The sequence below is a fragment of the Chelonia mydas genome, chromosome 27, assembly GCF_015237465.2.
Source record: "Chelonia mydas isolate rCheMyd1 chromosome 27, rCheMyd1.pri.v2, whole genome shotgun sequence".
Taxonomy (NCBI): Eukaryota; Metazoa; Chordata; order Testudines; family Cheloniidae; genus Chelonia; species Chelonia mydas.
In genome coordinates this window covers 10,093,073-10,106,794 of record NC_057860.1, presented here as the reverse complement: position 1 = coordinate 10,106,794, position 13,722 = coordinate 10,093,073, and the positions used below count along the sequence as shown (strand labels likewise).

At 43.8% G+C, this 13,722-nt stretch overlaps 2 protein-coding genes across 6 annotated transcripts in view; both read right to left on the bottom strand.

Moving 5' to 3' along the window:
* Positions 1-4,857: 4,857 nt before the first annotated feature.
* On the bottom strand, positions 4,858-8,715 carry HOXB2 (homeobox B2). The gene is made up of 2 exons (XM_007061933.4): positions 7,234-8,715; positions 4,858-6,054 (listed from the first exon to the last, which is right to left on the bottom strand). The coding sequence occupies exons 1-2, from the start codon at positions 7,610-7,612 to the stop codon at positions 5,423-5,425; spliced, it is 1,011 nt and encodes a 336-aa protein (XP_007061995.2). The 5' UTR covers positions 7,613-8,715; the 3' UTR covers positions 4,858-5,422.
* A 516-nt stretch (positions 8,716-9,231) lies between these two features.
* HOXB3 (homeobox B3) overlaps positions 9,232-13,722 on the bottom strand; it is a 60,806-nt gene continuing 56,315 nt past the window's right edge. For 4 of the 5 annotated variants that reach the window (XM_043536664.1, XM_043536663.1, XM_043536662.1 and 1 more), the window contains one exon: positions 11,126-13,497. In XM_043536664.1, coding sequence (XP_043392599.1) covers positions 12,734-13,497 — 764 coding nt within the window. In that variant the 3' untranslated portion in view covers positions 11,126-12,733. Of the gene's footprint in view, positions 13,498-13,722 lie in introns of all 5 variants that reach the window. The other variant, XM_027824389.3, reaches the window with a different exon arrangement.

Here is a 13,722-nt window from a genome sequence, read left to right as displayed (position 1 = left end):
ATGGGAGTTACAGGTGCTCAACAGTCCGGGGGGCGGGGGGGGGGGAGAAGACTAACTGTGGACTGAATTGCCTAAGGGCAGGCTTCAAACAATTAAATATATCTCCCGCCGTTGATATTAGGAGCGACAAGTTGCGGAGTGGAAGATCTGAGCCAGAGGTGCGTGGGTATGTATTTACCTTTCAAGAAAAAAGAAGAAGGCTCCATCCTTCGGTTGTGAGCCTGGATACTTTTTCAGAACTGAAAATCCGTGGACTCAGAACAGCTGCCAAAAATTCGGTTTAAATTGCACCCGGGTCTAGTCAGGCGCCTTTAAAACTTTCCAGCTGGGTGAGAGTTAAGTGGCGAGGGGGGTAGGTAGGTATCTGGGCCAATGGTTTCTATTTACAACCTGTGGGAGAGACTCTGATACTCGGGCCGAGCCATGCATCCCTCCTTCGGGACTAGACTGTAGTCCCGTGGAGAGAACAGGATTGGGACTCTGGAGACCTTCTAGTCTCTCCTCTGCCACTGACTTTCTGGGTGACCTTTGGCGACTCACTTCTTCTTTCCCTGCCTCTGTTTCCCCTCCCTCTAGTAAATTGTAAAACGCGTAGGGGCAGGAGCATAGGGCATCTTACTATGTGTTTGTGCAGTGCCCAGTACAATGGAGTCCCCAGGTAGTACTAGAATAGTGATAATAATTAATAATTGTGCAACCCTTACACTCATTGGTGAGCGCTTCCTCAGAACATGAATTGGTCCCTTCGGCTGGACCTCAATGGGACTGCTCACCAGTATGTGTAAGGGGAGGCCAATTTGCCCGTGAATTTAACACCCCTTGGTTTCAGTGCGATTTACACTAGCGCTCAGCACCTTGCAGAACAGGGTCCTCCTGTGAGCTTGTTTGTCTTGAAACCAGACCTGTAATACGGATATTTTCTTTGGGAGGAAAAGGTAATAATGGATCCATCCAGAATTGCAAGACAGATTCAACAGGGATTTACCTGCCCTATCACATCGGTCCTTTAAAGAGTTTGTTTGGCTCAGATACAATCTCCTTTCGTATTCTCGTGGTCTGGTAAGAAAGTATCCAAGAGAGGAAAAAGCAAACGGTTGGGTTGGTCATAACGGTGCATGACATGAAAACGGTGCAGCTGTGCAAAGGGATTTAATGGCTGTTGACTGCTAAGGAGCGCACAGGGATTAAACTACTGGAGCCGTGGGCAAACCCTGATGGTTTATTCCAGTGTGACCGTGGCACAGTCGAGAGGAAGAAATGGAGATGCTAGACACTCCCGACGCAATTTAAAACAATGCGGCATTGTGTCCAGGATTGCACGCAGATGTCACAGCACAGATTGGCATTGTATTGCATACAAATATAGATGCGTAATGATATGGCTATTTGGAGACAGACTCCATGCAAACTAAATAACATGAGAGAAGTGATCTGCTCTTGAGAGATTTTCTAGGCTTTGTTCAGATTCTGGGATCAACCGTTTAGAGGAACTTTGGGATGATTTCCCAAGATAAGGCAATGGGCTCGCCTTGTTCCTCTTATGGCAACACATAACCGCGCCCTGGGGTGCGCCGTTCAGTCCATATTTTGTTTCCAGGGGCATTGTCCCCTGGTCCTTCCCATGACCATAGTCGCTAGCTCAAGATCTTCAGGGCCTCAAGTAGCTCTTTAGGAAACATATGCCCAGACTAGATCAGCACCAGATAAATATTACTTTCGCATCATTACAACACGTGTGAGCGCATCTCATCTGCATATTTCTAGGTTAATAATCGCTAGTCCGCTGCAGTGTTTTGACAACGATCAGGGGCAGGATTTGCTTAATAGATGCCCTCCAGTTGCAGAGAACAGAAGGGTAAGGTTTCAAAAAACACATTCTCCGTTTGTTTGACATTTTGAAGAAGGTAAAGAATGGCTGAACTAACGATGAAGTCTTACAGTCATTCAATAACTTAGATTTTATTGAATATTCCCCTTCTTTCCTCCGACATTTCAGTCTTGCTAATTAGGACAAATAAGAAGGGTGGCTGTGAACGAGGATAATAACTGGCGAGGGCCCATTTATTAAGTCACTTTCCGCGGGTGTAGAATTGATTTGTGACTGTGACTGGCATGTTTTCTAGACCTGCAGCAACTTTGAGAAGTCATTATGATCTGCAGAAGGGCCATTGTTAGAGATTTGTATTGATAAGGTGTCAGTATTTACATTGGCCAGCTTGTAGAACTCCCTTCTCTCCTCCACAGCCCTGCATCCCCTCCTCCCTGGTATATATTGGAAAGAACATAACCATCACCATCAAAACGTAACCCCGGGGAGAGACCGCCTCCCCAACACAAGATGTCCCTTATTCTATCCTCCTCCCAGCTGAATGACTGAGTTGCTTGGAGATCGCATGTTGCATGAGGAGCAACCTTCTCTGGAGAGGCAAATGGGGAAGGGCACATAAAAGATCCAGAGAAACGTGTTACCTCCTGCACTGAAAATGGCTGAACTAATGGGGGAAAGTGTGTGTGTGTGTGTGTGTGTGTGTGTGTGTGTGTGTGTGTGTGTTTCCCTGCGCAAAATGCTTTTAGTATTTTTTTAAATAGGGCAAGTTACTCTATATGTTGGATGTATCCATTTTTCCTCACTAAGTTCAGATGATATTGACTAGGTATAACCAATTCCTTAATATTCCCCTGCAAGATTGTATGCAGGATTGCGGGCTGGGGAGCTGGGGGGAGGGGGGGGGATATATGTGAGGCATTGGAACAAATGGTCCTTTGATAAACAGCGTCTGGCAGTGCCAGCACTGTACTTGAGTGTGTTCCAGAAGCTAGAGATATTAAATAAACTTAACGATAATGAATAGCCTTCTGTGGTACTTTGGAAAGGCGCGGTCTGTCGGGACTTCAGGACTTTCAGAGCGGACAAGAGTGGTTAGTAAAAGAGGCGTGCACATGCTGGGTTGGGAAATGTTTGACTTCTAGAAGAGGATGCTCACGGCATTAATTGTAGGGTCGGTGTTTTTATGTGTCTGCATTTGTTGAGTAAGCGTTAGTCGATTATTTGAATTGCAATATATTTCGATTTTCAACATAAACATTTTCAGTCCCGCAGGAGCAGCGTTTTCATTTTAAAATATATCTGAGCATTTGTTCTGCAAAAGCGAAATACTATCCGTATTAAGACTAAACCGCGTAGACTTGAAAGCAGAATTCCCTGCTGTAATTGACAGAAATGTCTGGGATTTTTCCAAGAGCAATTTCAAAACATGTGTCTTTTGTACCCAACTGTTTGAAGGTTGGCTAAATTTGAAGTTCTTAACCACCCACCCCCCCCCCGAAAAGCAGTGGGAGATGACAATGACATGTCTTACTGCATCTTTCTGATATGTGGATTCTAGTAGCAAAATGAAGGCTAGACAAAATCTTAAATCTTCATCCAAAAGAGACACAGACCCGGTGGGGTAGAATGTTCGCTCTTTGTTGTACCAACGAGTGTGTTTGTGTGTGTGTGTGTGAAAAATCCATCTTCCCCTATAGTACAACTGCGTGGACAGAAGGGATCATTTACCTCCCTAGACTGCCACCCTCCCTTAGCTCCTCAGAAATTGCCCAGTATAAATATAGCTTCTATCATGGCTGCCTGTTTTCCTTGTGTGGCCACAGATTCCTGCGCCATTTTAAGCAGCCCAGGAAGAAAGAAGAGCCCCCTTCTATTCCCCCTTCCCACTCCCACGCTCTCCCCCGCCCCCCAGACTTCTGGGTTTCGATGCTACTTTCACACAAACTCGACTTGAACGCCTACCAAATTTCTGCCGTGTCTGGGGAAACACCGATGACTTAGCAAAGACGTAATATGATTTATTTTTTTGTGTCACAGCGATTGATTCCTCCGCTGACCCCTTTTCATTCATAACAAGCCCCCACCCCCTTTTGATATATGAGTTTTGTGTTTAAAATTACTTGTTGGCGGAAAGCTTTCCTAAAAGGACGCGCGAGCCGGGGCAGACCAGCACAAATGGCTATCGAAATCACCCCAGATTTATTAGTCCTGGTTTTTTTCTGGCGTGTTCCCCTCCGCCCCCCGCCGCCCTTCACTCTCCCACCTTTAAATTTAATGTCTTCCCCCTTCTTTCCTTTATACCATTTAACTGCTGGCTACAAATATGGTAGTCAGGGTGCACCCATGGAGTATTTCTTGAAACTAGACAGTATTTATTTTCTCCCCCCACCCCTTGTGTACCATGGGGCAGTTTTAATTGGTATTTTTTTGCTTCAGGGGATGAGAAATGGAGGATTGGAAAAATCAAGAGGCTGCCTTTTGTCTTTCTGGATTGTCATTTGCCGTGGTGTTAACACTCACGGGAGACGGGAAATATTTATAACAAACTTCTAAACAGCAAACGTTTCTAACCAGCGTGCGCCGGACGTAGGTGTTCTCAGGACTGAGGGGTGGTTTTGAAAGTAATGTGTAGAGCTGAGATTTTAAACTTCGGGATCTTTGAATTTATATTTTACGTCAGTCGATTTTTATCTAACAATATTTTTGCTCGAAGAATAGGAATGGGGTGTTTAAAGAATGAATATGTTAAAATTCACAGCGAAGGTCTTTATTCTTTGAGCAAAAAACTAGCGCAGGGAAATCGAACAAGGAAGTTTAATAAATAGAGTATTCCTGATTGAGACCTGCTTTCTATGAAAAAATGTGATTTATGAGGTCACATTTCTTCTTACCCTCCCTGTCTACACAAGATAATAAAAACCAGTAGATAGTTGCAAAGAAAGAAAGGGAAGGTTCTAACTTCAGAGGGGAAATGAACAAGGTTCTTAAAGACGAGACATAAAAATGATAACACATTGTTTTAATTTTATAAAGACATTTATTTAATCTATGAAAATAATGTACAATAAATAATTTGCCATTTACTATTAAAGGATTTGAATAAATAGTCTACATCTAAAACTTAAAAAAGAGGAAACAAAATTCCTCCGGGTTTTTTTTTTAATTATTATTATTTATTTTTATTAAGAAATCTAAAAGTTTCGTTCGGATTCCTGAGAAAGTCACTTGAAGGATTTACAAATGTTTTCTCTCGGGGGTGGAGGGTTGTGACGGGCGGGACGGGGGGAGGGGGGTTGCCTGTGTATTTCTTTTAAATAAATACGAAAGAATAAAAGTATAATTAAATACCTGAATTTAGTAAACACATAGGAGGATCCTGTTATTTGGGACTATCGGAATAACTGTTTAAAGGATGGGCCATTCTTATGATCTAGCTTCCACATTAGAACGAATTTGAAAGGGGGCGAGGGGAGAAGGGGTATGAGAAAGCACATGGCCACATTATAGAAATATTCTGGTGTCAAGTGGGGAGCTGGTAGAGGTGCGTGTGGAAGGGGCGACACAGCCAAGGCAGATAGACCCTGGTGGGACTTGTTATTGGAAATTCAGATGCTGCAGGTCTATAGTACACAATGTGTTTGTAAAAAAGTCCAGGTCTTCCTCCGAGAAGTGGACGGGGCTCTGCAGGGAGCCCTGAAGGCTGGAATCTGTCGCGAAGATGCTCAGATCTGGCAACAAAGGAGACTCCTGCCTCTCCGGGAAGGCATTGTCCACGCTGCCCGCTGCCCCGCTCGGCTCCATTATGGACCCTGGCTCTGCGGTGGGCGTTGGGTAGCCGGGGCTCCGGGGCAGCTGCTGAGCGCTGGGCGGCTCCTGGCTCGCCTGGTTTTTGGTTTGAAAAGGGCAGGGGGTCTCCAGGGCTTGGCCAAACGGGGAGTTCTCGTCCGCCTCGTCGCTGCATTCCTCCAGGTTGGGGTAGCCGAGGTCCCCGTCGGAGGGCTCTTGGTGCTGGGTCTGCCTCTTGTGTTTCATCCGGCGGTTCTGGAACCACACCTTGACCTGCCTCTCGGTCAGGTCCAGCAGCGCCGCGATCTCCACCCGCCGGGGCCGGCACAGGTACTTGTTGAAGTGGAATTCCTTCTCCAGCTCCAGGAGCTGGGTGTTGGTGTAGGCAGTCCGGAGCCGCCGGGAGCCGCCCGCGCTGGTCTCTGGGAGCCCCTGGGTGTCTTCACAACACACACACACAACCGCCCATTTACAAGGGGACGAGGGGGGGAAAAAGAGAGAGAGAGGGTTGGAACAGCCACCGTGATGAATGAGCTAAATCCATTCGCTTCCCGTTCCAGGGCAGGGCAGAACGGTGCCCGGTGCTAACCAAGGGGCAGAATTAAGCTGCCACAGGAGAAAACAGAATTTACCATCCTCCCAAATCACTCTCAAGCTCCCTTCCCCTACCCCAAAGAAAACGTTTCACTCCCCCAATCCTCCCACCCCAAGGGAAAAAAATATCCCTGCCCCTCCCGCCGTCAATGGAAGGGGGATATTTCGTCCCCCTTTTACATTTGTTGCCAACAGTTTGGAAACTCCAAACCTTTTCTGGGGGGAGGACCCAGTCGACACCGGAAAATACCGCCCGTTTCACACGTTATCGTTGTGTTATAATTGACCGAAATAATGTGTTTGGTGTTGGTTTTTTTAAAAGAAAGAAAGAAAGAAAGAAAGAAAGAAAGAAAGAAAGAAAGAAAGAAAGAACTCCCAACACACCGAGAAAGGTTCTGCCCTTTGGGCCCCCAGGAAAAAAAAATATAACCCATATTTTGTGGAAGATTATTTTATTGAGAACACGTTTAAAGGACTGTTGCTTTATTTTGCTATCTATGGCTTCTTCTTCTTCTACTATTATTATTTATTATTATTTTTTTGCATGTTCCTAATGGATACCGATGAGGGAAATTCGGTCTCTGTCCCCCTCCTCCACCTCCTGCACACACACAAAAGCGCCAGTAAATCTCTCTTCTCCCCCCCCCCACCCCCAGCAGGCTGTAAAAAGGAGGGGGGGGAAATTCTAGAATTTCGGGAATAATAGGAAAATCGAGCCCTGACATGTTAGAATTTGGCTTCCAATTCAGACGGAATCTTGTAGGCTTATTCCCTCGGAAAGATAATTGCAGAACCGGCTATGATTCCCTCTTTGATTTGCACGGGAGTGGGGGGGGGGGCACACCAAAAAATAAGGCTGCATATCGCTGCGATGTATTTTATTGCGTAACACCGTTTCAGGGATGGATGGATGGATGGGGCGGGGGGGGGGGCAGGTGAGGGGCGAAATGATGCCAACATGTTTATTGTCTGAATCCAATCCCAATAAACACCCCCCATCCCCCTCGCCCCTGCATTGTACAAACCTGCAGGAGATCCAGCTGCAGATCCCGGGAAGGAGGAAGAGGATGGCGAAGAGGAAGAGGAGGATGGAGTCTGAGTAGCTTTCTTGGCTGATTTCTTCTCTTTCATCCAGGGGAATTCTGCAGCCAAAGGGCCAAACTGGATTTGGCGCTGCTGGGCCAGGCCATGAGTTGCTCTTTCTTGGCTTCTTGGTCTCTCCTGGTTGCTGGAACAAGGATTCAGGCTGAGGAGGGTTTGCTCAAAAGGAGGTGGAATTAATGTCGAGTCCTTGATTGATGAAGTTTGAAATGTCTCCAGGACAGCGGGAAGAGACGCCAGGCACTCTGCGAGCGAAGGCTGGCTATTTATAAACCCGATCTCCCTCTCCAATTCAAAATTCATGGCTTTTCCAGGGCCCAGTGGCAGAGGGAGGGGGACGAGGAGAAGGAGGAGGGAGGAAATCTTAGGGCCCCAGTTTTTTTTTATTGTTATGGTTATGATGACGATTCTCGGGCTTTTATAATTGTTATATTGCTGATAATACAGGCGTATGGGGACCTTGCTCTATTAAACTGGAGACTGGGGCGAAAATGCAGCCAAATTCCTGGTCACATGACCAGCCTTGGCCAATGGCAGGCGGGGCCTGCTGGAAAACAGAAAGCATTATTTTCTTTAATAGATTAAAATAAAAATGGTCCTTAGGAAACATCCCTTTCCCCCCCTCCCCCCCCCTTTTAGAAGGACTTGGGCTCTGGCATTTAATTGTGGTAACCTCTATGCTGCAACAGTGGAGATGCCTGTAAGGCAGGGAAGGGTGGGAATGAAGGTAGGAGTTGCCTTTTTAACTCTTTCCCTGCCTGGGAATACAGTGGCTGATGAGCACATTCTGGAAGACAGGAGCAGTTAAGAAGCAAACTCATTACTCTTTTTAAAGTTTTGACAACGGATTGAAATCAGGAATAGAAAACAAGTTTCCTAAATCAAGGCAGAGGCAGTCTTCATTAACAGCCAGGGAAGGCTAAACCTAACCAATGAGGCAAATTGGAATTTCAGATTTACCAATATCTGCAGTTGGGATTTTTTTTAAAAAGTTCAGGTCAGTATGAAAGCTGAATTCAGAGGTTTATTTTGGGGGCAGTTAGATGTTCTTAAGAACTTTTTAGATCCTTCGAAGTCATAAAGCAAGCATTAAAAGTTGAAGAGAAAAATCTTAGCTTGTTAAAGTACCTTAATCCCCCACTCCTAAGTGAGTGCTTTAAACTTCGCTGCAAGAGGAAAAACGTGTTTTAAGGTCACTGATATCTTTGAAATCAAATGAATTGTCGCTAAACAGCTCCCCTTTAATAGTTTAGAAAACAAATAATTAAATTAAAAGTCATTTCCCAGTAAGATTTTTCTTTTAAAGCCAGCAGCTTCACACAACCCAAAAAAGAAAAAGAGAGAGAGAGAAACGATCAATCTTTTGTTCGAAAGCCTTTTGACAGCTGGGCCTTAACCAACTTACCAAAGAAAGTTGGCTTTTATTAGAGTTATTGTGAGAGGAATTATTCGAAAACGTTAACCTAGAGAAGAGCAAAATAAGAAAGATTAGACAATGAACAATTCTGGGAAAAGAAGACCAAAAAATAAAAGATTCTGAAAGCTTAGAAGGTTTTTAGTTTGTTGGTTCAAGATCTATTTTCCCGCATCTTCTCGGAAAGAAGGGCTGGCAAACGGCAGGCAGGCAGTAAAGCCTAGAAACTTTTGTCCCTTCAAACATCCGTGTGGGTGGTAAGCATTTACAGAGAAACCCACAAATCTACAGCCAAGCCGAATTGCAGGGCAGAAAAAAAAAAAAAAAAAAAAACAGTGGGAAATTAGATGGCTGGAACGCGGACATGGGCTTAAAGTCTGGGAGAGTATTTCCCCAAAACGTTCATCTCTGTTTGATTGGATTTCTGCTGAGATCAGGGGATAAAAGGTAAACCCAAAGAAACAAACAAACAAAACCAATTAGCAAATCAGAACAGAGATCAGAATCAAAACAATTTAAAATCTGGCTTTATTTGAATCTTAGTTGTGATAATAAAACAGGACAGTATTCTCTACTGCCTGGGAGACAGATTGGTTTATAAGAGGTGTGGGATATGCTGAAATAACTTGGAAAGTGACTATGGCGTCTTTCATTTTTTTCTTCTTCCTTATTAACACTAAAGTTACAGCCATAAAATCTTTTGGGGGAACATTTCTTGCTCTTTATTTCACAGGGAGTGATCAGATATTAAATTTCCATTCCCTATTTGGAGGGGAAAGTCTTTCTTTCTTTCTTTCTTTCTTTCTTTCTTTCTTTCTTTCTTTCTTTTTCTTTTGTTAGATAACAATACATTACATGTATACTGAACATTAAAGGCAAACGCAAAGTTTTTTTTTAAGGCAAAGACAAGTCTTCTTATTTAATACAGTCATGTGCAAAATCAAAACTGAGAACATGGGACGCTTCGGGGGGGGGGTGGGACGGACAGAAGAAACAACATCTGTCTGAACCCCGAAATGTGACTTGGGTCTTTCATTCTGCTGCTGGATTCACTTTCACTTATTTTGAAACTAGTTCGGAGCATTTCGTGACACCAAATCGAACAATATGGCGCCCACTCTTTTAGATTCAGTGACATCTCCGAGAAAACTATACTCGGGGGAAGCCCCTAAAACCTTGAATATTGTTATTTGATCTGATCTCAATCAAAGCTTCCATGCATTTAAATTTTAGTATCACCGAATCTTAAATTGCTTCTTGCATGGCTGGATATTATCCAGTTACAGTCCTGTGTAGAAAAACAAGTTTCTTCTTCTTCTTCCTTTCTTTTTTGCTTATTTGGTTAATTATTATTTATGATTGCACAAAGGCTGAAATGACTAACCCGGCCTTTCGTTTATTAAAAAGAAATCAAAGATAAAATGAACTGAAAATCATTGCTCACTGTAAAGTCTTCATTCAACCATATATACATACACATACACAAAGTGTGTGTGTGTGGTCTAGTCAAGAAGACTGTACATACAGGCAGGACACGCCGCTAATTAATAAATTTAAGCCATTGTTTCCAACCGAAATGATGTTAGTATTCAGTGCCTTTTGATCTCCCCCCCCTCCCCTCCCCAAGAACAGTGTTAGGAGTATCACCTTCCCTCTCAGAGCTTTCTCCTTGCTTATTTGTTACAGCAATGCAAATGGGGCATTTTGTGTTTGACAGACAGTTTATATCCAGTTCCAGCATCATAAAACTTTTATTGACCCACACCGCTTATAAAACAAGTTTTCTTAAGGCTCTGGAGCATAAAAGACAAATTATCCACAGCATTATCTTATATTTGCTTTTGCTTCTGCACACATCTTTCCCTCCCTCCTCCCTTTACCTTTCACTAGCAGTTTAACCCTATCACAGCATCTCTCTCCCAGCACCAAGGTTTTATTCTTCCGCTTCTCCAGTGATTTAATTTCACTTCAGTATTAAAATTCCTCTTTGCCTTTTTGTGATTAATCATTTTCCTTTGTTTTCATTTTAGGCCCAATGGCTGTGTCGTTCGGATGACACGTGATCTCCTCTCTTTGTAACCTCAGAAGAGGACTGTGAACTTTAGTCTGCTTGGGAGAATTTTAAACAGGCTTCCAAGGGGCGAATGGGTGGGGTGGGGTGAGGTGAGGGAAATAGAGACTAGCTATTAACTTTTTAATTAAATATTGTGGTCTAGGAACGTGTCAACGGTTTATAACCTGCGCTCTAAAACAAATAGGATTATAACCTGAGGGGTGCGCCATGGAGGAGAGACTATAGATATCTAGCTATCTGTCTTTAGTCTCTGGGATATTTAAGCTTGTGTTTTGACTACTTTGTCTTTATGTTATTTTTGCTTTTAGATCCGACTAATAGGACAAGATCCAAATTGATAACAGAAAGTTTATTCAAGAATTGTTCAACAGACAACCCCTTAAGCAAGGAAATGAAATTACTACTATAGGAACAAAGAAAGATCTCCAAAGAGGAGGGGTGACGGGGAGGGGGGATTAGCTATAGTTCTTCTAATTCAGGACTATACAATTACAGTCTGGTTCTGCTCTCATGCCTCCAGTAGAACTAATTACATTATTCATAAGTACGAGGGTAACATAAAACTACTGGTCTTCCTAAATTACAATAACTAAAATAAGCTTGTTGTACAATGACAAGGAAACACAATGTCCTTTATAACAAGTAAATACTAAAAAAGTACAATTTGATTCTTTTTCTCATATAAATACATGATGTTGGGGATAAATAATACAAAAAAAGGAAAAATATTTTAAACTGGCTATAACCAATAAATATATATGAATGTTCACCAGAACACACAGCTTTTGAAAGACGTCAGGATTGAGTGGACGAACGCCCTTCAAAGTTGTTTTATACCCATTCAATGTAAACTCTAAGTGCAACAAAGATGTCCAGACAAGAAAGCATTAGCAAATACCAAAGGTCCATTCACTTCTGCTTCTTTTGGAGGACACACCGTTTGTTCAAAAATACCCTGTTTTCACGTTAAGTCAAGAGAGAAGGAGGAACAAAATGTAGGATTTCTAAGTCTTAAGATTGCTTTTTTGTTAATGAACCCTAAACCAAAAACAGTGTAACCGAATGGAGACTTCACTTCGTAAGAGGCAAAGGTTAAAAATATCCAGACCTGTCAACTTTCTCTTCCTCTCTTTGGCCTCTTTAAAAAAAAATAAAATATAAAAATCAGCTTTGTGGCAGAAATTTATTTCCAGAACCTTTGCAGCTCTTCAGCCTAGTTGGGGAGCGTGTGAAGAGGAGGAGGAAGAAAGGTACTATTTCCAAGACTTGGCAGATATGTATATTTTCAGCTAATGGGGTGAGGGGAGGAATTACTCAGCAAAAAAAATGTTCTTCATCTCAAGAGTTAGACTGGAAAGAAAAAGGTAAGATTCTTTGGGGGGAGATTTGGAGGGTGCAGTTTTCTGTGAATCTGTTTAGATTAAAAAATGTATCTGTTATTGATAGGCCAATTGTACAGATTTGGTGGGTTGACAGTATGCTGTCATTATCAATGTCAGATAATCTTTGTACTTATTTGTACCTTCTTTAAATATATCAGGTTCTTTTGGTTTTGTATTTTGCTATATTTCCATAAAACTACCCCAGATATATATTCAAAAGCATTTGTGTTGAAGCATTAGAAGGTATATCTATCTAGAGTTTAGACAGAGAGAGAGAGATAGTGGGGTGTGTATGGGGATAGATAGATTAGATTAGATTAGATTAGATTTGAGAGCTGCATCTTGCAAATAAATAAAATGAATCATCAGGAAAAACCAGGAAATTTCTCCACTTGAAGGGCTAACAGGACAGGCCACCAAACAAATATCTTAAGGGCGCAACACAAATGTTTCTGAACCAGGTCCCACTGCGGATTCACTCCCTCACTTCAGTGCTCCCCAACTTCTTCGCGAGTCTGTCCTGCTCTCCCACAACCCACCCTGCCCCCACCCTATCACAGGTGGGTGAGTTTGGGCGCCTCTTGGATTCGGCCCTGAGAAGAGGCGTGGTGCGTGGAAAGCTCTGTGTAGGTTGGATGGGTCTCACAGGGTCCGTGGTGCTGGCTGGCTGGCATCTGCGGAGCCCCGTTGTAGTCCATGCTGGCAGACTGGTGGTGTGGCAGGTGACTGAGGCCGTAAAGGGAGGGGCCCGGAGCAGGCATAGAATCCCCGTAGCTGCTTCCAACGTATACAGGGCTGCCTTGCATATTGGGAGTCCCATACGTGCTCCCATTGCCCTGTAATATGTGGGGGTCGTACTCCGGCGCCGTGTTGGCGTACTTCTGTTGGGAGGGGCACCCTTTGATGGGGTTTTGGTAGTTAGTGGACATGGCATAGGCATTCTGGTGGGGTTTATTGAAGGAAGGAGGCGATGGGTCCTCGTAGTTACTAGTCATGGTGTGCAAGGCATTCATAAATCCTGCCGAGGATTGCATGGGCTGGGGCGGGCTGCCGGTTGGGGAGGGCCCCCCGGAAGAAGACCCCATGCCTTTCGACTTCTGATCTTTCTTATACTTCATCCTCCGGTTCTGGAACCAGATCTTGATCTGCCTTTCGCTGAGGTTGAGCAGATTGGCCATCTCCACCCGGCGGGGCCTGCAAAGGTAGCGGTTGAAGTGGAATTCCTTCTCCAGCTCCACCAGCTGCGCGCTCGTGTAGGCAGTACGGGCTCGTTTGGAGGCAGAAGACCCCGGAGGGCTTCTCTCGCCGCTGCAGCTTTCTACCGGCCCGAAATGAAATAAAAGATAATTACTTACATGCAGAAATTGAATGTACCGTTTCCTAATAAATCCTGTAACAGGCAGGCGGATTTCAGCCATCCTCCCTGCCCCCCCCCCCTTCACATTAGCTTGCACTCTATAATCATGTCATTTATTAAGAGTTCTGTTCTCCAAAGCTGCCCCTGCTTTATGAAAATTTGATCATGTCACGCAGAAAAGGATTC

Coding starts and splice junctions, on each gene's coding strand:
- HOXB2 (XM_007061933.4), bottom strand. CDS start 7,612: ATGAATTTTGAATTGGAGAGGGAGATCGGGTTTATAAATAGCCAGCCT. Junction 6,055..7,233: donor TGCAGCTGGATCTCCTGCAG/GTTTGTACAATG, acceptor TGTGTTGTGAAG/ACACCCAGGGGCTCCCAGAG.